Here is a 25,536-nt window from a genome sequence, read left to right as displayed (position 1 = left end):
GGGTTGTGAGATAAGTGTGTGTGATATCTATTTCTTTCCACACTGGCCACACCATGTTGGGTTTTTTGTTTGTTTGGTTGGTTGGGTTTTTAAATCTAATTTTTATTTTATATTGGGGTATAGTTGATTTACAATGTTGTGTTAGTTTCAGGTGTACAGCAAAGTGGTTCAGTTATACATATAACTGAATTCTTTTTCAGATTCTTTTCCCATATAGGTTATTACAGAGTGTTGAGTAGAGTCCCCTGTGCTATACAGTAGGTCCTTGTTGATTATCGATTTTATATATATTAGTGTGTATCTGTTAATCCCAACCTCCTGATTTATCCCTCCCCACCCTTCCCTCTTTGGGAACCATAAGTTTGTTTTCAAAGTCTGTGAGTCTGTTTCTGTTTTGTAAATAAGTTCACTTGTATTGTTTTTATAGATTCCACATATAAGTGATATCATATGGTATTTGTCTTTCTCTTTCTGACTTACTTCACTTAGTATGATAATCTCTAGGTCCATCCATGTTGCTGCAGATGGCATTATTTCAATCTTTTTATGGCTGAGTCTTATACCATCGTATATGTGTACCACATCGTCTTTATCCGTTCATCTGTCGATGGACATTTAGGTTGCTTCCATGTCTTGGCTATTGTAAATAGTGCTGCCATGAACGTGGGGTTGAGAAATAAGTGTGTGATATCTGTTTCTTTCCACACTGGCCACACCATGTTGTTTTACTGGCATCCTTCCATCTTGATGTCCAGAGCAGGGCTTCTCGACTTTAGCTGCATCAGACTCACAAGAAGAATTTGTTCAAGCACGATGGCTTCTCTACAAACCAAGCTTGAGAAACAACTGCTCTGGAGAAGTAAGATAGCCTTCCGTTTTGTTTTCACCATTTTACATGGCCTGGCATCTTGTTTTCTGGAGGCAAGAGTATCCTTGTTGTTGTTACCTTCCAGGTCTGTGCCCTGGGGTATTTCTGGAGCCCGTGCAAGATGCCTCATCTTTCCATCACTTCCTCTTCTCTGTGTTTATTTTCGTCACTACACTAATGCATCCTGGATATTCTTTTTCCCTCGTAATTTCAGAAGCTTTTGGTTATTCTACTGAACTCTGACACTTGGATCTGGAAACATTTTCTCAAACTCAGGAGAAAAAAATACTCATGGTTCAGGGTCCCTGTAAAAGAAAAATTGTATCTGATGAGTTAAAGAGGCAGGAAGACTTTACCCAGAACTAATTCAATAGAGGTCAAGACTGTTGCAGTAGGGGAGAGAAACTAAACTCAACCCCACTGAAACAAAGGCAGGAGAGTCTGTAAGTGAGCTAGAGGGCCTTAAATAGGTGATTGGTCAATTTGATTAGACCACCTGTGTTTGCTAATTGGTGCTGACACTTGCAGAGAAAGGCACCGTTTTTCATAAGGACTTCACTTCAAAGGGACAGCTCCCAAGTCCTTAATAAAGACCTTCCCCGGTTGTAAAACTGATAAAAGGCTGGGAGAAGATTTGCATCTACAAAGCACCCAGCTGATCTTCCTGTGCTATGCTGCTGCTTCCCACTAGCTGTCTATTTTACATTTGGTAGTGTATATATGTCCATGCCACTCTCTCACTTTGTCATAGCTTACCCTTCCCCCTCCCCATATCTTCAAGTCCATTTTCTAGTGGGTGTGTGTCTTTATTCCCATCTTACCCCTAGCTTCTTCATGACATTTTTTTTCTTAGATTCCATACATATGTGTTAGCATACGGTATTTGTCCTCTTTCTGACTTCCTTCACTCTATATGACAGACTCTAGGTCCATCCACCTCACTACAAATAACTCAATTTCGTTTCTTTTTATGGCTGAGTAATATTCCATTGTATATATGTGCCACATCTTCTTTATCCATTCATCCGATGATGGACACTTAGCTTGTTTCCATCTCTGGGCTATTGTAAATAGGGCTGCTATAAACATTTTAGTACATGACTGTTTTTGAATTATGGTTTTCTCAGGGTATATGCCCAGTAGTGGGATTGCTGGGTCATATGGTAGTTCTATTTGTAGTTTTTTAAGGAACCTCCATACTGTTCTCCATAGTGGCTGTATCAATTTACATTCCCATCAACAGTGCAAGAGTGTTCCCTTTTCTCCACAACCTCTCCAGCATTTATTGTTTATAGATTTTTTGTTGATGGCCATTCTGACCGGTGTGAGATGATATCTCATTGTAATTTGGATTTGCATTTCTCTAATGATTAATGATGTTGAGCATTCTTTCATGTGTTTGTTGGCAATCTGTATATCTTCTTTGGATAAATGTCTGTTTAGGTCTTCTGCCCACTTTTGGATTGGGTTGTTTGTTTTTTTGTTATTGAGCTGCATGAGCTGCTTGTAAATTTTGGAGATTAATCCTTTGTCAGTTGCTTCATTTGCAAATATTTTCTCCCACTCTGAGGGTTGTCTTTTGGTCTTGTTTATGGTTTCCTTTGCTGTGCAAAAGCTTTCAAGTTTCATTAGGTCCCATTTGTTTATTTTTGTTTTTATTTCCATTTCTCTAGGAGGTGGGTCAAAAAGTATCTTGCTGTGATTTATGTCATAGAGCGTTCTGCCTATGTTTTCCTCTAAGAGTTTGATAGTATCTGGCCTTACATTTAGGTCTTTAATCCATTTTGAGTTTATTTTTGTGTATGGAGTTAGGGAGTGTTCTAATTTCATAATTTACATTTACCTGTCCAGTTTTCCCAGCACCACTTATTGAAGAGGCTGTCTTTTCTCCACTGTATATCCTTGCCTCCTTTATCAAAGATAAGGTGACCGGGCTTCCCTGGTGGCGCAGTGGTTGAGAGTCCGCCTGCCAATGCAGGGGACACGGGTTCGTGCCCCAGTCCAGGAAGATCCCACATGCTGCGGAGCGGCTGGGCCCGTGAGCCATGGCCGCTGAGCCTGCGCGTCTGGAGTCTGTGCTCCACAACAGGAGAGGCCACAGCAGTGAGAGGCCCACGTACCACAAAAAAAAAAAAAAAAAAAAAGATAAGGTGACCATATGTGCATGGGTTTACCTCTGGTCTTTCTATCCTGTTCCATTGATCTATATTTCTGTTTTTGTGCCAGTACCATACTGTCTTGATTACTGTAGCTTTGTAGGATAGTCTGAAGTCAGGGAGCCTGATTCCTCCAGCTCCATTTTTCATTCTCAAGATTGTTTTGGCTATTTGGGTCTTTTGTGTTTCCGTACAAATTGTGAAATTTGTTGTTCTAGTCCTGTGAAAAATGCCAGTGGTAGTTTGATAGGGATTGCATTGAATCTGTAGATTGCTTGGGGTAGTAGAGTCATTTTCACAATGTTAATTCTTCCAATCCAAGAACATGGTATATCTCTCCATCTATTTGTATCATCTTTAATTTCTTTCATCAGTGTCTTATAATTTTCTGCATACAGGTCTTCTGTCTCCTTAGGTGGGTTTATTCCTAGATATTTTATTCTTTTTGTTGCAATGGTAAATGGGAGTGTTTTCCTAATTTCACTTTCAGATTTTTCATCATTAGTGTATAAGAATGCCAGAGATTTCTGTTCGTTAATTTTGTATCCCGCTACTTTACCAAATTCATTGATTAGCTCTAATAGTTTTCTGGTAGCATCTTTAGGATTCTCTATGTATAGTATCATGTCATCTGCAAACAGAGACAGCTTTACTTCTTCTTTTCCGATTTGGATTCCTTTTATTTCCTTTTCTTCTCTGATTGCTGTGGCTAAAACTTCCAAAACTATGTTGAATAAGAGTGGTGAGAGTGAGCAACCTTGTCTTGTTCCTGATCTTAGTGGAAATGGTTTCAGTTTTTCACCATTGAGGACGATGTTGGCTGTGGGTTTGTCATATATGTCCTTTATTATGTTGAGGAAAGTTCCCTCTATGCCTCCTTTCTGCAGGGTTTTTATCATAAATGGGTGTTGAATTTTGTCGAAAGCTTTCTCTGCATCTAATGAGGAGCAGAGATGCACTAAGAAAAGGGAGGTAAAGGCCCTGTAATCAGAAAGAAACCTATTTAAAGTATAGTTAAGCTGAGGGGAACTTCAAGGGCATCATCCTCACCTCTACTCATCATTTAGTCTGGTGGCTTATATTTTACAAAAGAAGACATTGAGGTCTAAAGAAGATGTCACTTCCTGAAGGAAATACAACTAGTTCTGGAAGAACTGGAACCAAAACTCAGGGTGCTCCCTCCCTGGCAAGTGAATGCTTATTCCGTCCTCCAAGGGAATCTTTCCCTGCCCTTTCCTTTCTGCCCCATCCCTTTCCTGGATTTCCATTTTGCTTTGACTTATGATCTCTTTTCCAGTCTCTTCCCATTTTTCCCTTTTCCTATGTCCCTCTTGAGGGTTCACCTGTGGCTTTCACCCAGCCACCCTGGTGTCTTCGGTCTACACCTCCCACCAGCTGCCCCTCAGGGTCCAGCTTCAATTTCTGAGCATCCCATTGTGAGTAGCATTGAATTTCTGTGCAGTATCTCCTAGAACTTGGCATAGGCCTGGTCAGGGCCCTGGTCTTACCTGGTTCTTGCTGGAATGACTTTAGGGTAAACACATGACCTGCAGGCTTCAAGGTTGGTCCCTGAAGTTGCATTGCCTGGGTTTGAACTCAGACTCCTCCAAGCGCTAACTGCACTTGGGAAATTTACTTAATGTCTCTGAGGATCAGCTCTCATCTGCAAAATGAGGTTGCTATGAAAAGTAGATTAGATAATTCGTATAGCGTGATTAACACTGTGTTTGTCACATAGACATACTATTTAAATATTTGCCATTGCTGTCACTAAGTCCCTAAAAAAAGGAAGCACAAACCACTCTTAGCACCCAAAGTAGTAAAGTTCTCAAATATTAATTATTTTTTTAAATCTGTGAACACTTCTAATCCTGTGCCTTTTATCACCATTGGTAGCCGCCATTTTTGATCAAGAATTTCAGTAATGCTGGCTACGTGTCGAATACTGCTTTACCTGATTCTATGTGATGGATGTTTAGAAGCTGGTCAGAGCTGGTTATATGCCAGCCTGGCTGCAGGGTGATTGCTGAGCCATCCCTCCAGGGAGGTCTGACTGCCTCCATCTTTGCAAGTGTTGAGAGTTTAAGCCAAATTTACTTTTCCTTCTTCCCTTCTTTTAACCTGTGGGATCAAATCATTTCCATTATCTTTACCTTGTCTCCTCATTATTCCTGTTGAAGCTGCTGCTTTTTCTCAGCCAGTAGAAGGAAATATTGTCAATCAGTGATGAATGGCCATCTTCCAAAAGCCAAAATGAAGTCATCTTTTGGATTTTGTTGACGCACGTTAGTCTCTGTGTATCGATCTCCACCACCAGCACACGTGCCCAGGATGGTGCTAGATGCCTTGTTAGCCCCGACTTTTTCTTACTGTCTAACCCCTCAGCCTGGATGTGGGCTGAGTCAGTTGTATATGAGCTTCATCGTCAGGGGTCAGGAAGTGTTATTGTATTATTACTGTTCTTGCTGTTGTTGTTGATGCTGCTAAGTGTCAAACTTGGACTGTAGCATCAAATCATGGGCACAAGTCCACAAACGCACGCTACAGTTTGCACTGGGGCAGTGGCTGCAGGATCAGACGTGTCAGCCATGTGGTCTCAAAACTACTCTTAGTATTTCCACATTTCCTTTTATCCTTCATTTTTCTGCCCATACATTATTCAGAACCCCATCAGCATTAGTTAGATGGAGCATCCTGAATTAATCTGAAACTTTATCATTCTGAATAATAAAGTCATGGAAAAAGCAGAGAAGATTCCCACCCGAGAACACTGGTGGCAGTCGGTGTTGGGTCATGGTTAAATCTAGATCCGTCTGCCTGGATCACATCCCAGCTCTGTCACTGTCTACCTGTATGAGCTGGCTTGAGTTAGCTGCCTTTTCTGTGCTTCCATTTCCCTATCTATCTAGGCAGTATAGTCCTTATAATTACAGTGTTTATCAGGTACCCACATGTACTAAATGCTCAGTAAATATCACTGTCCTTCTTCTCAAAAATTACCACACTCTCCAATGGCCCCTCTTCTCTGCAATCACATGTTGTATTCCTCTCATGTATTTAAGAACTTGAAAAAGAGTAGGTACATGTATATGTGTAACTGAATCACTTGCTGTACACCTGAAACTAACACAACATTGTTAATCAACTATACTCCAATATAGAATAAAAAATTTTTCAATAAAAATAAAACAAAAAGGTCTTCAGTTTACCATAATTTAGAACTCCATATTCTCATTAAAGATGACAAATCACTTACTATTCCTTTAATCACTTATTAGTACTGGAATAAGTTAGGGCTGTAGAGTTGAAATTCATATGTCAGCCACACTTTTTATTATTAAAAATGCTGAGAATTTTAGAAGGAACATAACAAAAACAGATAGTAGAACTAAAAGCCATATCATTTCAAAGATAAACTTCATCACATGTTATTTTGTTACTTACATTCTTTCCAGTATCCACTGTACAGAATATTTTTCCTCTTTATGTTTTGCAGAAAGATAATTTATAAGGCATTATACTAAACATCACTTTGAAAAAATGGTTTAATAAAAGAACCTGTGTTCAGGAAAAAAAAAGGTCTTCAGTTTAAGGGCACATTTTAAAATCTTCTAAACAATCTTAACTATTCCTTATATGTGTTAACCTTTAATGACACAGAATAATGCTTTTTTTTTTTTGTGGTACACGGGCCTCTCACCGTTGCGGCCTCTCCCGTCGCGGAGCACAGGCTCCAGACGCGCAGGCCCAGCAGCCGTGGCTCACGGGCCCAGCCGCTCCGCGGCACGTGGGATCCCCCCCAGACCGGGGCACGAACCCGCGTCCCCTGCACCGGCAGGCGGACTCCCAACCACTGCGCCACCAGGGAAGCCCGAATAATGCATTTTTAATGACATAAATCAATAATGTGGGCTAATAGTTTTTAAAGTTTCTTATACTCCATTCTTGCAACCTATGATATCACTCAATCCATCTGTTAGTTTGAATTCACAGATACAGAAATTTTGCTCAGTGCATTTTCTCTCTGAGGCTCTGGTTAATATTCAGACCCCAGAACAGCCACAGTAAAGGGTGAGGGTGCTGGAGCTGCTTGGCTCTGGTTGTAGTGAAGAGTGGCTGGTGCCTAATGGACGTGGGCTATAGCTTTTCTTGTCCACACTGGAGGGAAAGGGAGATGATTAGGGCTGGATTCCATCTTGGGAGCTTCTGCACACTGACCCAGTTACTTACATATTTGAGAAATCTACAGTCCACAAATCTCCCCATGATTCTACTCTTCTGTGTCATGTGAAGGATGCTCAGTCAATATCATGACAGCCAAGCCCTCCTTGGTTCACCTCTTGGTCATATTAACAAGACTTCTGTGCGTATGGGAGGTACAGTGCAGCTCTTAAGCATTTCTAATAGGAATAAGCGAGTTCTTCTACTCACATTTGAGGGAAAAGATCGTTTCTGACCATGACCCTTCAAAACGCAGCTTTACGGATGTTGGAGAACCAGTACTTTAGAACCATCTGCGTGACCACAGACTCCTCCTTAAACTGCAGTCTCTTTAACCTCCATCCCAGTCATTTTAGTGTCGTAACTCCAGCTCAGTGAGACATTTCCACTTCATTAGTTTCTCAGGGAGATGGGAGTTTTCAGGCCCTGAGTTCCCAGCTTTATGGAACCATTTACCAATTCATCACCCTAGTGGCATGTGAGAAGCCGGAAAGAGAGAGCTCATTCTTAATCTCTCTTTTCCTAGGAATCTGACACATCTGAAAAATATGCAGCAAATATTTCAATCAAATGTGGGAGGGGCATTAGTTAATCTCATGCTGCAGTGCTCACCTCAAATTCTTTAGTGATGGATTCTTTACACTAAGTAGTGGTTTCTCTCCTCTCCTCCATGTGGAATGATTTGTTGATTTGTGTCTCTCCGGTAGGTTCTGAGTCCTCCAGCAGTGCAGGCTCGTCAGGATCGCTGTCGCGTACCCATCCACCTCTCCAGAGCACACCACTGGTCTCGGGCGTGGCAGCCACTTCTCCCGGCTGCGTGACCTACCCAGAGAATGGGATGGGAGGCCAGGTCGCTCACAGCAGCACCAGCTACATCCTCCTTCCACTCGAAGCTGCCACAGGCATCCCACCCGGAAGCATCCTTCTTAACCCACATACAGGTTCGTTCATTACCTCTGCTTTGGCTGAGACATTAATATCAGAGGTTTATTCTTGTGTGTGAGCTTATAAATTTGCTAGCAAGTGTTCTGAAAATTCCTGGTGCATGGATTGTTGTGTAGGGTCTTGATTTAGGAAGAGCAGATCTATAGAGAGCTGGAATCTATATCTCTGTATCGCTATCAATATTGGTATGTAAGTCAAAATACAGATACTTCCCAGAAATATCCACTTTTCTCTCTGTCCTCTCTTCCTTGAGCACGGTGTCTCTCACGTATTCCCAGGAGCTAAGATCAGAAACCACAGAGTGATGAATTGGGATGTACTAATTGAAAATTGATGTTTCTCAGACCAAATCCATGGTTAGCTTGTTGTTGTGTCAAAAGTATTTTTGCATCCAAGATATTTCAGGAACTTGAGATCTCGATTGGAGCACATAGCAGATTCTTCACTACAGAAATTGACTTCCCACCTTAGAACTCCCTGCAACTCCCACTGGGGAATAAGGAACAGCAGTGGCAAGAGAATACAGAGGGCAAGTTCTTATGTATTTTAGGGATTTTAGGATTAGACTGGTTTTGGTGGGGTTTGGAAAATTGGTAGCTTCATGACTATTGTTTCTTTCATGATGAATGGCCATTTTTTTACTTTTTTTAAACTGAGGTATAGTTTTACAATATTATATAAGTTACAGGTGTACAATATGGTGATTCACAATTTTTAAAGGTTATGCTCCATTTATACTTATTGTAAAATATTGGCTATATTCCCCGTGTTGTACAGTATATCCTTGTGGTTTGTTTTATACCTAACAGTTTGTACATCTTATGTTTTTTACTTTTTAAATTTCTCTTGTGGTCAGTTAACTTCCACACTAATTTCAGAGGACCCAGAGCTTTGGGCAAATAGACTGATGAACACCTGCTTCATGGGGGAAACTTCTCAACCAGAGGCAATTTTTCCACGCCTCCAAGGCCATTTGGCAATATCTGCAGATATTTTGATTATCATGACCTAGGGAGGAGGGGCTGCTACTGGCATCTAAGAAGGTAGAGACCAGAGATGCTACTAAACATCTTATAATGCACAAAACAGCCCCTGACACAGGAAGATTATCCAGCCCAATATGTTAGTCGTGCCAGGGCTGGTAAACCCTGGGTTAGAAGGCTTGATTTGACAAGTCACTTCTCTAGAAACCATTGAAAGAGATTGAAAAAAAAAAAAGAATTTTCTCAAAATATATCTGAGGTTTGGTTTAGATTACTTAAAAATGCAACGCTGGATGAGAATCTCATAAAAGTGATCTGGCTCAATCTTCTCACATGTCTAGTGCTGCTAATAATTAGGAAATTCAGAGAAGCATGAGCATGACAGTAAAACAGTTACTTGAATAATTGCCACATTTTCATGAAAACATATGGCACATTCTTAAGGAATGGTGTTTGATTGAGACATTTTGAAAATGCCATAAGTTTGAGGGAAAAGGAGGCATAATCATTTTATTGAAAACCATTTGAAAGCTTTCAGATTAGATACTTCTAAGGAGAATATTAGATATCTGGATCAGTGTAAGCACTATAAAGGAAATGAAAGGAAAACCAGCATCATATTCATTACTCTGGGCACAGATCAAAGTATGATCTGACTCTGTCAGCTTTAATTCTTTCACTTTTAATTGAGATGGAAGGTTTGTAGACAAGAGTAGCCACTAAGCATAGTTTTGAGTGGTATGTTTTAACCAAATTGCAGAGTATTTTGGGAAAGCTCAAAAGAGTATTTTTTAGGGTACAGCACAGGAATATGATTTGTAATGATAGCGTGGATGTGCGTGTGTATGTGTATATTATCATCTATAATCTTGTTTATAGAAAAGGAAAGAATGTGCTCTTGGTGCCAAGTCCCAATTACAAATTGGAATGAGTAATTTGGAGCTGTTATTAAAATTTATCCTTGGCAAAAGGATCCTAACTAAAGAAAAGGATCCAGTAATACTGTTGAACAACAGAGTTTCCCTACACACATCTCTGATCTGACAAATGCTAGACATGAAACTATCCCTCGACCAGGAGGAAGATGTACTGTTCTATTCTGTGATTGAGTGGTGGGATGTAAGGTGAATTGTGATGTTTCTTTTTTCCCAGAATGTGTTTATTTTTGTCAATTAAAAATATGCGTGGGGGGACTTCCCTGGTGACGCAGTGGTTAAGAATCCGCCTGCCAATGCAGGGGACACGGGTTCAATCCCTGGTCCAGGAAGATCCCACATGCCGAGGAGCAACTAAGCCCGTGCGCCACAAGTACAGAAACCCGCGTGCATAGAGCCCGTGCACCGCAGTAGGAGAAGCCACCACAATAAGAAGCCCACGCACTGCAACGAAGAGTAGCCCCCGCTCACTGCAACCAGAGAAAGCCTGCAGGCAGCAACAAAGACCCAATGCAGCCATAAATTAATTAATTAATTAATATTTTTTAAAAATGAACAGGAGTTCCCTGGTGGTCCAGTGGTTAGGACTTAAGGCTTTCACTGCCGTGGCTCCAGGTTCAATCCCTTGTCAGGGATCTAAGATCCTGCAAGTCATGTGGCATGACCAAAAAAACCACATATATATATATATATATATATATATATATATGAATGTACGTATACATCTATCACGTATCATATATATGTGTGTATATGTGTATCTGTGGTGAGTCGTGTGCATGTCTGTCTATCAGGCTATCTGATCACTTATTTGACTCTACTACTGAAACTGGAAATTTGTCTCCTTTGGGCTGGAACTCATCTTTCTCTGGCATTGCTGTGTCCCCCTAGAATCCACACCTCTTACCTTTTCCTAAATACCCTCTGCCAAATATGTGGTAGGAACACTTTCGTATAAGCAACCCAGAGCATATGACTACTTTGCTTCTTATGTGAATTGCCCTTGGATCCATTTCCCTGTTACCAGCACATTCATGAGCTTGTGGGGAGGAACCATACTTGGTTATATTTTTGGCCTCCCTAGAGTGGATAACAAAGGTCCTCAACAATTACATATATATATACATATATTTTGTTTTGTTTTGTTTTGTTTTTTGTTTTGTTCTTTTCTTTCGGTACGCGGGCCTCTCACTGTTGTGGCCTCTCCCGCTGCGGAGCACAGGCTCCGGACGCACAGGCTCAGCAGCCATGGCTCACGGGCCCAGCTGCTCCACGGCATGTGGGATCTTCCCGGACCAGGGCACGAACCCGTATCTCCTGCATCAGCAGGTGGACTCTCAACCACTGGGCCACCAGGAAAGCCCTACATATTTTTGAAACAATATCTACTATTCATCATATATGCTAATGTGGATAATAGAGCAGTTTTTCATCCAATGTCATATATTTGAGAATGTCCCTCATGTGTAAAACGATGATTGATAAAATATGTCTTAAGCAATAATAAGACAAGCAATGATTTTAAATACTAAGGTGCCTGCCAGTCATTTGTCTATTAAATGAAACAAAAATGAAACTTCCTTTGTCAGCACAATTGACCGGGCTCTTACTAGGAACTGAATATTTGGCAGCTGAAACCCACCCACCCACATACATTCTTGTGGTTCCCCAGATACAACCAGGACTTTTTATTTCTTCTGGCTTTAGACTCAGCTCCCATTTGGCCCATTTCTAACTCCGAACCTGCGTTGGCTGTTGTTTCTTTGCTTTGCAGGCATCTGGATGAGGGAGTCAAAGGCTCTTTCTCAAAGTTATCCCTGGACCACATCTTCATCCTTGCCAGGCAAGCCTGGGTTTGACTCTTGAGAATGATCTTCTTCCAACCGTCTTGGACTCAGCCTCCTTTTGGAAATTTCTAGCTGAAAGCTCATCTTTGGCTATTTTCTTCCAACTCAGTGCTATCCAGAGATGTCAACAGGTGTTGGCATCCCTCAAGTCCTCATTAGTGCCGTGTGTGTTGTTTTGCCATTTTGCTTTGCTTTCATCTGGCAGGAGTCCAGGAGCATGAGATGGAAGAACACGCCATCTGCAGGGACTTGACTTTGAGCCACCTTTGAGGTCTGGTCTCTTTCAGATGCTCCTGATGGGCTTCCATAACACTATGCTGTTTTTGTTTTTCACAAGACTTCTAGAATCGATTTATCCAAACTGCTTCCACCTTTCGATTAAATGCACCATGAAGTTTTTGTGTGCTGTCTAGAAACGTATCTTTGCAAGTCCTGAATCAGTCTTTGCTTATCCATAATCATCAGCTCCTTAATCATTTGATTGCTCACCTTCTAAGGACTAGGAAAGGAAAATATTTTTCCCATCATCCCCTCCCTTTCTTTTTAAATAATACCCTTCTGCCGGGTACATGGTAGCAGTGCTTTGGTATTGGAAACCAAGAGCATATGATTACTTTGCTTCTCGTGTGAACTGCCCTTGGATTCATTTCCTTATTACCAGCACATTGGTAAGCTCTTTGTGAGGAGGAGTCCTACTTAGTTTCTCGTTTTTGTTTTGCATCCCTGGAATGGATAACAAAGCTTTAGTCACCATGCAGGGGCTCGATCATTATATATTAGTAACATAATGTCTGCTGCACATTACACACATTGATGTGAGTAGTGGAGACGTTTTTCACCTAAAGTTAGGTATTTGAGGGCGACGGACGCTCTGCATTCAATCCTTTTCTCTGCCCTGGCTCAGCTCGCCACACTGGCTTACCTCTGTCACTACACTCTCTTTACCTGCTAACACCCATTCCAAGGCCTGCTGGACACGCTTCGGCAGTTCTGACATGAAAACCTCTGCTAAGCGGAATAGTCCTAGAGCCAGTGAGTCTTTCTCTTTTGATTTTCAGCCACTGTCATTCAAACTAATTGCCTGGATTCAGTCGTAATTGCATCTGGATTGGTAAACAAGGTAGAATACCGAGAAGCCACCGTAGCCCGACTTGAAAACCAATAGTCAGTCATCCCGGCCTTCTTAGAAAATTGTTTTTGGTCTCTTCCCTGGCATCCATCTGACTTCTTTCATTTTCCTCAGTTCTCTCCACCATTCCTTGGTGAGCATAAGAATCAACCTTTTATACTACCTTCTCTTTCTAGAAGAACCTGCCATCTCTCTCTACCCAAGTGATTTCTTAGTACTTTTCACATGCGGTTATTTAGAAATATTTCTTTCTTCTGGTCCATAGCACAATAATAATATTTTAAACAGAGGATCTAAAATTTATTGAAAATGGCATCTGAATATTTTGCTGTTATATTTTCACCCTAAATATGGTCAGTTTTTCACACTTCCTTAATTCTCACTGGGGTAAATCAAAAGTCACGGACATAGTAAAGAGCGTTTTCTTCTTAGTTTTCCATCCGTGTGTGTGTGTGTGTGTGTGAGAGAGCTTAGAGTGAGGTTGGCTTTGAAATGATTTTGTGTGAAGTTGCTGTGACAATTTTTTTTAAATGTTAGGTACCTAAAATTTTCCTCTTCCCTATTAAGATACAAAAAAGGAGGAGACAAGTAAGGATTAGAACCCCAAATGGGCTACTAGATTTTTGTAAATTGACCTGTTTTTTCATCCTTTCCCAAATTGCTGGGTTTTGCAGGGAAAAAAAAAATGGGTTGCAGATTTTAAATTCAGAAGAGTTATTTTGGAAAAAAGAACAATAATTTAAAACAATAAAATATAGCTAAAATTAGGTAACAGTGATAGGAAAACAAGTGCTTATGAAGAACATTTAAAAAAAAAACAAAAACCTCTAAATTTAGTCATTGTTCTCTGACTAAAATTCTGTCACATTTGCTTTTCCATCACATCGTGTTGTGATTGGTTATGAAACTGTTGTTAGAACTCCTGTGGTTCTGGCAGGTATGTTCATGAATATGCAGCATGTAAGGTTACTTGTTGTATACATACACACATACATATGTATATAAATATTTGGGAGGGTACTGAAAATTTGGGGAATGCTAAAGCTTTCATGTCAGTTCCTAACTGAGCTGCAATCAAGTCCACTGCTCTTTCGCTGTAAGCACTTTGCCCATCTTTTCCCCCATATTCTGATTCTTCTTTATTTACTGGGGGTGATTCCACCTTGAAACATGGCTCCCACCTCTCCTAACTTCTCATGTGTTGATGAATAGTTTTCAGTTACAATTGGATTTTTTTCATGGTACCTCATTGTACCATGTACTCATTAAGCAAACTTGGATAATTCACTTAAGTTGTGTGGTATGATGGGAGGTGAATGGACCAGGGCCATTTCCTGGGTGTCTCACTGACTGCTTTGTGTATTTCTGGGCCCTCCAAACTTTGATTGTCTTGTCTCTAAAGTGGAATGAGATTGCACACCTGTGGGGCTCTTGGAAGAGAAGACCATGGATGTAAGGTGCCTGTCGCTGCGCCTTCCATATTGGAAATCCATTTCTTCTCTCCCTTACCTCCTTTCTCTCTCTTTCATTTGCTGCCCTTGTTCCTGTAATCTTCCTGGTGGGCCTTCATTTCCTCTTCTGAAACATAGGGAGATGATACCTACCTTCCTCAGAGGCCCAGTGAGGTTCCAGTGATATTGTTTTGTAAACCATAAAATACTCCTCAAATAGTAGGAACAATAACAGTGAACCAAGCCATTATCTCAGAAGGCAAAATAATGTATATTTGCTCTGCCATGACAAGATGATTCTGTGATGGGTTTATTATGCATTCACCTTCAGAATCTCTGTCCCCTCCCCTGTGTACTCCTGCTTGCGTCTATTTAGAGAAGCGAGTGAATGCATGTGGTATATCCTGGTTGTATATATATTTGTGGAACTGATAATGATTCTAAGTGGGTGACCAGCCCAGTGGAAGCAAAACAAATATATTGGTAAATAATGTGTAACTGAATGTCGCCAGAGCCGTATAAACGGAAAGCAGCCCTTATATCTCAGTGTAAGTTATCTCGCTGGTAGCTGTGAGGTTCAGGGCAGCAAGACACAGGACTTGGTGAAGATTGCTTCTCCACAGGCCTTCTGCACTGGGTGCCACTATACAGATGCACTTAGCTTTGGCAAATTGCCTTGAAGGTGATGGATTCATTTGCGGCTTCTTTAAATTGCTGTGGGCTTACGCTGTTACCTCGCTCAGCCTGATGGGTCATAAACAGTCAAGTCTTCACACTGGCAAAGGCTCCAGTGTCCTGGACTTCCCCTGCCCCATTGCTTTAGGTTCCATTTTTGAGTATCTGTCAGAGTGGTTCTTTGTGCCAAAGGAGAGCTTGAGAAGTTTACCTTGACCAAGGTGCGATTCCACTGCAGGCCAGCCCTTCGTGAATCCCGATGGAACCCCCGCCATATACAACCCCCCCACCAGCCAGCAGCCCCTGCGAAGCGCGATGGTGGCGCAGCCCCAGCAGCAGCCCCAGCAGCAGCCCTCCCCGCGGCCCCAGCAGCAGGCCCAGCCACCCCAGACGCAAATGGCAAGCCCACTGGTCACTCAGGTAAGAGCTGGTGGGAAGGCAGGGAGGGGGAAGTGCTCGGAGATGCAGACTGCACCAGCCTCAGCAATGTGGTGCATCAGGAGGAGGCGATATTTTCCATGGGTGCCAGCCCCATCCACTCAACTCCATAATAAAACCTGGCAGCCTACAGCCCTTGGTTGCAGGTTGACAGGACTTCAGCTGGATCCTTAAGCTTAGGTAGAGATGAGGGCCCCGTCCAGTGACTTGCATGGTGAGGCATGGTACTTGGGGAAATGAATGACAAGTCTTGTCTTAGATCTAGATGCTGCTTTTATGTGTCAAGGAGTCTGTACTGTCTTGGGGACTGAACTCAAGCCCATCCAGGACATTGTGTCACCTTGCTCACCCATTCCTAATGCAGATCAGGTGGCCTGGCTGCTCATTTGTCCCTTGGAGAGACATAGGGCTGTCCTCCTTTTCTAGGGCAACACATGGAAATGTTCAGAAACCTGAAGTGTTCCAGGCAGGTTGCCAGGGTGAACCTCTTTTTTTTTGGCCACAGTGGGCGGCATGCAGGGATTTTTGGCTCCTGGGCCTGCAGTGGAAGCACAGAGTCTTAACCACTGGACGGCCAGGGAAGTCCCCTGAACCTCATTTTTTTTGTTTGTTTTTTCTTACTTTTTAGTACTTGGACTATATTTTTAGACCCAGGGATCTGACCACCAACAACAACATGAAAAGTATCACAATAACTTCTTTTTTTTTAATTGAATGAAAGATTCTTTAAGTTCTATAGTGCTTTACAATTTTCAAAAGTTTCACACACAGGACTTCATATCTGAGCAGCAAGCCTCCCTCAAGGCTGGCTGGTGCTGGTCTGCCTGCTTTGGCTTCCTGTTGGTGGCTGGTGCCCCTGTCTCAAGTGCACTGAACCAGGAGGACGTATGAGGGGGACGGTGGTGTGCTTCAGATGCGATTGCCTTCCGGTGGGATTTCAACCCCCAGTACTTCCCTGTTACCTGACCAGCTTTTTCTTTCCTCCAGTCTGTCCAGGGGCTGCAGCCTTCCTCCCAGTCAGTGCAATACCCAGCTGTGTCTTTTCCTTCCCAGCATCTCCTGCCCGTGTCTCCGACGCCGCAGTTCCCCATGGTACTGTATCATGTGGGGATGACTTTTCACCTGGGAGAGCACATTCACTGGTTTTACTACTTTCTTGTGCAGGGCAGGCTGACGCTGGGTGGGTGCCCTGGGCTGACTGTAAGGGGGGAGGTGGTGTGTGAATGCCTCATTCTCCAAAATAATGCTTTCCTTTCTGTCATCTGTCCCATGTTTAGTGCCTCTGCAGTGGTACCCTTTTAAGAGTTTGCGAGCTAAGCGGGAATTGAATGTCCTCAGAGTTACATGTCAGGAACAGAGAGACACATGAACTTGGTGTGAGGGTTGGGAAATATCTTCAAAGTCAATATCCAGATGGTAACCGACATCACCCTGTGCTCCTGATACAGGTGTTCCCCTAGAATCCCAGTCCTCCAACAGCCTCTCATTTCTCCTCAATGTACTAGGTCCTTTTGGACAACAAGAGTGAGCATTGTCCCTGATCATCAGGCCAGGCCAGTGACTACATACTCCTTAACATGCAAATGAAACCATGACACTGATGACACCACTTCTGGCTCGATTTTTGTGGCAGCCATGGGCAACACAAGTCCTTCTGCGTCCTCCAGAAGGCAGAGCCTATGGTTACTGCTGGTAGACCAGATGACCCTCCAGGACAGAGCCCCAAATCCTTCTTGTCTCAGTGCCATCCTGAGGATCCCAAGCCCTCAGTGAACACAATAATAATTTGTTTCCACTGAAAGAGGGAGATACGGGTCAAACTGTTTGCCATCTCTAATCCTCAAGATAATTAAAATCTGTCTTCTCTTGTTATGTTCTTTTGGTGTTCTGAACAGAGAATTCCTTTTGTTTATTTTTTCCAAATTGTTCTCCCTCCGTCTCCCATAAGGACAAGCCTGTGTCCTATGTCTGCCGCTCCCATTCCGCAGCCACTCTTGCTGACGCCCAGGTTTCTCTCCATGACTTGCAGAGAGAGGATGTGACCACGCAGTTTGGCCAGATGAACTTGAGCCGGCAGTCCTCGGGAGAGACTCCCGAGCCCCCAGCCGGCCCTGTCTACACACCGTCCCTCCTGCCGCAGCCCACCCAGCAGCCAAGCTACGTCATCGCCTCCACAGGCCAGCAGCTCCCAACGGGGAGCTTCTCGGGCTCTGGCCCTCCCATCTCCCAGCAAGTCCTCCAGCCCCCTCCCTCGCCCCAGGGATTTGTGCAACAGCCTCCACCCACACAGGTAAGTGTGCTTTTTCTCACACCTGTGACCCAGAGCTGGTTGCTGGTGCATCTTGACCTCTGTTTCCATGTAGAACATCACCAGCTCAACTCATCTCGCTCTTCTGGTCCATACTGATATTCCCAGCCTACAGGACCCGGTCTGTCACAATCATCAGTTGTGTGAAGTCTTGGGGGCTCATAAAGTAAGTTTAATGACACAGACCCGTGTCCCTGGTACCAGGGGAAGTGGCCCATTTTCCAGACTGCTGGTGCAGAGGCAATGGGAGAGCATTGCCCTCCAGCAGGATGTCAGCTCACTGGGGTGATTGCCCAGGGAGGGAAAGCCTCGGGGAAGGAAGGGGAAGGCCAGCTCCTGGGGGACTTTCATCTCTCTTGCTGCTGCTCTGGAAATGTGTTGTTTCCTTTCTTATCCATTCATAAGCATTTCCTGGAGCTTTTCTGGGGCTCCTCTCTGAATATAAAGGAGGAAGCTAAGCCCCATCCACTGTCCTCTCCACTCCCCTGGGGAGCGGGGCTCCTGCACATGCTCACAGGTAGCCATTAATCATATTTAATTGACTTGAGCATGTAAGACACCACAGATCACTGATTTTTACTGTCTTCTCAAAGACTGATGATGTGTTACTCTTCACCACCAAACATCTCTGGGGCTCTGCTGGGTATCCCTTGCAGAATATTGCAAGTGATTACTGTCAAGATGTAAAATGCACAGAAGCGTTTTCTGGTCCATTTTCAAGGCACGCATATCCCAAGCAAATTCCATCCTAATTATGAAATATTGCATTGGATGAGCTGTTTAAAGTACAGCGTCACCTTCGTATCACTTGTGGTGTGGCACTGCCTTAACATCTTGAATAAATTATTTTCTTTTCCAGCCATGCAAAATCCTCCACCATGAAATGATTTTCACCCAGTTGTTCATTTTATTTTGAGTGATAATTAATAGTCCATCTTTAGTTGCTTTCTCTGTAATGTAGTAGTGTTGCTGGTAGGGTTTAAGGTGATGTTAAAAATAAGTTCAAGTTACAGGAGAAAGGGCCTTATTGATATATTAATTATTTTACTAATAAATGTTTACTTTAATTATCAGGGAAAAATATTTTAACTCTTTTAGCCTAAATAGCATCTAAGTGTCACCCTTTTCTGATGTCAAAGAGAAGAGTTGGCAGAATATTTAATTGAAGACTTTTTTTTAAAAAATGCCCTTCCTTGATTGAAGGAATTTCAATAATTAGTGCACTACAAGAGCAAAGACAACTCAGAGCTTTGGTGTGTCTGCAACAGAAATGCTTTCATTCCCTCTCCAACAGATTTAAAAATAGAAAGAGGGACGGAAGAAAAAAAGAAAGGGAAACAGATTCTCATGAGCAGTCTGGACATCTGTGAACTTCTTTGTAAAAGAACCACAGATAAAGGTATAGGATATAAGCCACAGTGATTGTCAATTTAGTAAACATTTTAAAACTCAGTTACTCAATTATGTATAGTGTTGAAAAGAACATTTGAGATACAGTCCATGGGCATATATGGAAATACGTTATGTTTATGCAGAAAATGACCTATTTAATAACCTTAAAGATCAGTCTTGTCTGATTTGGGTGAATGCTTTCTGAATGCCCACTGGAAGGGTGAAGCAAAAATGTATGGACAAGGCAAAGAGGGAAAATAAAATAGCCATAAAATTCACAGTTCTCAAACAGGTGGCTCCTAATGTTATTCTAAGCAGATAATCCTTGCAGGCTGTGTACTGGCACACCTCTGCTTACACTTTAAAGAAGCTGATAGAAGAAAAGTCAGAGACCTGTAAATAAAAAAAGTAATTTATTAATAAGAAAACAGGGCTTCCCTGGTGGTGCAGTGGCTAAGAATCCACCTGCCAGTGCAGGGGACACGGGTTCGAGCCCTGGTCCAAGAAGATCCCACATGACGGGGAGCAACTAAGCCTGGGCACCGCAACTACTGAGCCTGCACTCTAGAGCCTGTGAGCCACAACTACTGAAGCCCGCACGCCTAGAGCCCATGCTCAACAAGAGAAGCCACCACAATGAGAAGCCCGCGCACCACAAGGAAGAGTAGCCCCCGCTCGCCACAACTAGAGAAAGCCCACGTGCAGCAATGAAGACCTATCGCAGCCCAAAATAAATAAATAAATTTCTAAAAAGTAAGAAAACAGCCTTAATATAAATGACCCGAGGCAGGCAAGGAAGTCTTTCCAGGTCAGGAGACATTTGATTTGAATCTTATTGGAAGTAATTAGAGTATTTTCAATCATTCTTAGTCATTAGAAAGTGACAGAAGGTGACATGAACAATATTTTTAACATATGTCCCTTTTAAAACTGAACATCCATTTTTTGGGATACCAGCTATGTGCCAATCACTCTGAAAAGTGCTTTGCTGGGCCTCCCCATGTTTCATAATTTCATCCTCTGATTCTTTTAGGCTGGAGATCAGCAGATTTCATGACCTCCCTGTGTTTCCATTAGCAAAACAATTCAAGTTAATGATCATATTTAAAACTACCGTAAAAATGTGTTGTTGTTGTAGATGACTGTTTCATTCACTCGTTTCATTTAAAAAGCACAAAATTCAGCACCTTAAGACAATCACCATTGTATTGTTCACAGCCAGGTCGGCAATTTGAGCAGGACTTGGCAGCGATGGCTTGCCTCTGCACCACATGTGGCTTGACTGGGCCTGGAAGATCCCAGGTGGCCTGACTTACATGCTGCAGTGTTGGGGTCTTGGCTGGGCTGCCTCTGTTCTCCACACGGCCTCTTTCTCCAGCTGGGTAGCCTGGACTTATCCTGGTGGCTGGGTTCTCTCCTGAAGGAGTGGAAGCTGCAAGTCTTCTTAAGGATCAGGCTTACAAGTCTCAGAAGTCATCATTTCTGTCTCATGGCATTGGTCAAAGCAAGACAGAGCCAGCTCAGATTCATGGCTTTCGGGAGTAGATTTCACCTTTTCATGGGAGGAGTAATGCACACACACACATGGAGGCATGGTGGCCGTCTCTGCAATCTACTGTACTCACATTATGTCATAAGATGACAATATTTTACGTTTCAAAATGTTACTCCATTTACGGCTCTCATTTCTTGCCATTGTTCCCTTTCTTCCACAGATGCCTGTATATTATTATCCACCTGGTCAGTACCCTACCTCAACCACGCAGCAGTACCGGCCCATAGCCTCTGTTCAGTTCAGTGCTCCGAGGGGCCAGCAGATGCCACAGACAGCACAGCAAGCAGGTACTTGGAATCCGTTTCCCATTTTCTCCTCCAACCCAGTTATTTTGCACATAAATCTCTCAGCTGTCCTCTTTGGATGAGTATCCAAGCTTGGCAATTTAAATCAGCTCATTTCCCTTCCGCAGAGAAGATAAAGGAACATTTGATTAACTCCGTGTGGAAAAGTGACAGGTCCAAGGAGGAGAAGCCCATGTCACGCCAGCATCCCTAGCATCCCCAACATTCCTAGCATGCATGTGAAACACGGTCTCCGTAAATGACTTGAGGATCCTCTTAGTTTTTCTGAAAGCAGAGAGCCAGCTACATCCCTATCTTCCTAGTTCATACTTTTCCCCCCTTTTCAACCTAAAGAGACTTTCCCCCTGTTCCTAAGACTAGGGCACCACATTAGGTTGTTTCTGTAGCATCCTAGAAAGCAGCGTTTTGAGAAGAAGGCCACTGACACTGCAGCCTGTGTCCCGACGGAACTCAGACCCTGGCTTATGGTCTGGAGGGCCACAGCCTCCTGCGGCAGCCACTGTGCAGTGGGAAGGGGGGCCGAGGCACTGTCCGAGAGTGAGTAGCAGGTCTCACAGTGAACCGGTCTCTTTCCCTACTGTGTCACACTCCCGATGGGATGCCGCGACCCCGACGGCAGCAGGAAGCCGGCAGGCCTCAGTGACCTGTGCTAGGGAGACGTTTGTGTCCTTTCTGCTGCCCACACGGCAGAGAAAACTGCTGATGGTCCTGCTGAAGACCGCCTGGCTGGGGCACCCTGCCTTCCGTGAGTAGGGCAGCATGTTAGAGCCCACACTCCCATCTGCCACCCAGTTTCTGCACTGGATGTATGTATGTGCATCTGTAATGTGTACAGTATGCCTGTGTGATATCTACAGGAAATGGACAGTTTTTATACGTTATGACAAAAAGCACCATCCTTGCCAAGGATGAATACCAATCCCCACTAGAATACTCATGCTGATGCTGTTGGCATTTTGTCACCTTGGAGGGGTCATTTAATTCCTCCGTGTTGGGGGTAGCTGTATATTCTTTAGTTCATCTCATGGCTTAAAGTCTGTGGGAGAAGAAGGAGACACATATAGCAGCCAACCAGACTATGTCTTATTTTCAACACTGTATCAGTTTGGGGAAGAATCTATTTTGAACTCTGAATTGGCTTTACACTTTTACAGTAATGAGAGCATTAAAGGATTTCTAATTATTAGTTACTTTAAGACAAGCATTTGGCCATATTTTCTCTGTTGGAAAATGGTATTATCTCTATCATTCTGGTGGTAACTGTGCTATCAATTTAGATATAGACTCTAATGACGTGTTGTTTGCATTCTTGAACCGTCTTTTTTTTTTTTCCTGCTCATGTTATCAAAGAGTTAATTTATAATCTTCTAGCTGTTGGTCCAGAGGCTATAGCAAAGTTTTCCTTTTGGTTGCCACTGCCTTTAGAAGAAGAAAGATGCCAATATCTAATTATAATGATTTTTTTAAAATTTAGTTTAGTGCCACTGTTTGAGAGTTTTCTGAAGGATATTTCAGTCTTGTGTTAGGGTATAGTTCACATACAGGAATGCAGGTCCAGACGTGCGGGATCCCACTATCCTGTGAACTCTGGGTCTGTGTGAGGTGCTGAGGAAGTTGGATGAATATGTTAACTGGGCAACAGAATAAGGTTTAGAACAAGCCTCGGGCTCCCCACTGATTCTTCCCCGCTACCTTCACTGATGCATGTCAACCCAAGGGAGAATCCACGTGACCTTTCTTACTCTTTTTAAAACACTGTAGGGGAATTTGGGGATGCAGAAACCACCCTCTCCATCTTGGGGAGACCTAACTGGTGGCTTTTGAGACAACCCAGTGGCTCTGACTTGTCCCATGCCCCACATCACCAGGGAACTGCCACCCTGAGGCAAGTTAATGACACGTAATTAGAAGAAAGCATTCTAAGTCAGTATCTTGCTCAAAATAGCAGCCGGTGCTTCAGGTGTCAAGGAAGTGAGTGGCAGCTAATGTGCCTGTGAGGGTGGGGAGCTGAGAAATGCAAAATGATACATGCACAGTATCTTCCCTGAGAGTGATGACATCAGCATACACATGTAGACCCTTGTGCTCCTAGTGTGGTGGCCATCACAGCTGACATCAGGCCTAAAATCCCCCTGTGGTTTCCACCTCTGCTGAATTTACTGAGTGTTTGGGAAGGCAGATCGTGTCCCCACATCTCACTGAGAATCACCTCTGCCAATAAAATCCAAGGAACACAGCTTGGCGATGGCTCTGTGACGGTAGAAGGGGGCTCTGGGCCCTACAGCTGGGAAGCTTTTCACTGAGCTTAGTGACACCATCAGCAACTTCCCAAAGGGACATACATAGAGGAGTTATCTGGGGGAACAACTCCATGTCCATGGACTATCTCATAGAGGAAAGAGCCTCTTAAGCCTGTGTGTTAACCAATGTATCATAATGACATAAACATACTTACTAGTTTTGCCTTTATTTCCTGGCATGGATGATCCTATAGAACTTAACATGCTGTAACTAAACCAGCATGTTACAGAGGTAGATAACATTTAATTAATTATTCAAGTACACAGGGTGGCTTAATAGCAGAACACATTGAGAGCCTGGACTTTTGTCTCCCGGCTTACATGGGCTTCCATGTTATTTTGCAGAGCTGGTCAGTAACAAACGGCAGAGAGCAGCTGAGACATTTGTGCACAAATCACACATTGGGAAGGAAAAAAATAGCGTTCCTTTTACATCATGTCTCCAACCCCAAATTCCCTTTTCAGTTTGACTTAAAAGTGTGCTCTCTCTCTCTCTCTCTTTCTCTCTCTCTCTACATATATATGTATATAGCTTCATTCTTTGTTCTCCAAGATCTTGGACATGTCCTAAAAACAACAAAAATGAACTTGTAAAGTCCCATATACTTTCCTAAATGGGCATTTGGGAATGAATAAATCCTAATTTTGGTGTTAGAATAATACTGGTTTCATAAAATAAATTAGGAAGTGTTTCCTCCTCTTCTATTTTTTGTGTGAAATTGTGTAAAATTGGTGCTAAATCTTCTTTAAATGTTTGGTAGAATTCTCCAGTGAAACTGTCTGGGCCTGGGGATTTGCAGAAGCAGAAATTTTTTTTACTTTTTATTTGAAGATAATGTGTGCAGCTTTTTAAATATGAATTCATTATGGTTATAAGACTATTCAGATTATCCATTTCATCTTTGCTGAGTTTTGGTAGTTTGTGGTCATTGAGGAATTGGCCCACTTCTTCTAAGTTGTTGAGTTTATGAGTATAAAGTTGTCAGTAGTATTCCTCTATTATCCTTTTAATAGATACAGGATATGTTGTGATATCCTGTTCTATCTTGATATTGGTAATTTTAACTTTTCTTTTATTTTCATAAATCTTGCTATATTTATCAATTTTTATTGATCTTTGCAAAGAGCTACCTCTTTGTTTCACTGATTTTCTCTATTGTTTTATTGTTTCAATTTTATTGATTTCTCCTCTTGTCTTTATTATTTTCTCCCTTCTGCTCATTTTAGTTTTATTTTGCTCTACTTTTTGTAGTTTTTTGAGGTAGGAAGTTGGGTTATTGAGTTAAGACCTTTTCTCTTTTCTAATATAAGAATTTTGTGCTTTGTTTCCTTCTCAGCCCTGCTTTAGCTGTGTCCCACATATTTGTATATGCCATATTTTGATACATGTTTATATATTTTTTCTTTTATTTGAGATTTTTCTCTTTGACCGGTGGATTTTTTAGAGGTATGTTGTTTAATGTGCAAGTGTTTGGAGATTTTCCTGTTGTATTTCTATTATTGATCCTAGGCTGATTCCATTATTCTCAGAAAACATACTCTGTATGATTTCAATTCTTATAAAATTGTTGCAGTTGGTTTTATGGCCCAGGATATGGTCTATCTTGGTGAATGTTCCTTTGAGCACTTGAAAAAAATGGGTATTCCGCTGTTGTTAGGTGGAATGTTCTATACATGTCAATCAAATCCTGTTAGTTTATTTTGCTGTTAAGATCATCTGTAATTTTGCTGATTTCCTGTTTACTCATTCTGGCAGTTGCTGAGAGGTGGATATTCGTGACTCAAACTATAAGACTTCCTAAAGTCCTGAAATGAATCTCAAGATAAAGGTTGCCCCCGTATCCCTGAAGTCCAAGGATCAAGGGGAGACTGTAGCTATTTGGAGCATATTGGTTCCTTTCCCAAATAAACAAGAAATGCTTCATTCCCTAAAAGAAGCTAGAAACATTCCATAGAAGTGGTCTGGAAGGTAAAAGCCCTCTGACCAGTGAAGTTTGGGTAAGGTCTTCCTATAAGCTGCTGTCCATG

The 25,536-nt window shown here is 42.5% G+C and overlaps 1 protein-coding gene across 1 annotated transcript in view; it reads left to right on the top strand.

Moving 5' to 3' along the window:
- Positions 1 to 25,536, top strand: part of ARPP21 (cAMP regulated phosphoprotein 21) — a 118,296-nt gene that overhangs the window by 39,920 nt on the left and 52,840 nt on the right. Inside the window, exons 14-18 of the mRNA XM_082637802.1 lie at positions 7,953 to 8,186; positions 15,449 to 15,630; positions 16,636 to 16,740; positions 17,678 to 17,938; positions 21,064 to 21,190. Coding sequence (XP_082493928.1) covers positions 7,953 to 8,186; positions 15,449 to 15,630; positions 16,636 to 16,740; positions 17,678 to 17,938; positions 21,064 to 21,190 — 909 coding nt within the window. The remainder of the gene's footprint in view (positions 1 to 7,952; positions 8,187 to 15,448; positions 15,631 to 16,635; positions 16,741 to 17,677; positions 17,939 to 21,063; positions 21,191 to 25,536) is intronic.

Source organism: Mesoplodon mirus, assembly GCF_964341445.2.
Source record: "Mesoplodon mirus genome assembly, chromosome: 12".
NCBI lineage: Eukaryota > Metazoa > Chordata > Mammalia > Artiodactyla > Ziphiidae > Mesoplodon > Mesoplodon mirus.
This window is presented reverse-complemented; position numbering and strand designations above follow the sequence as displayed.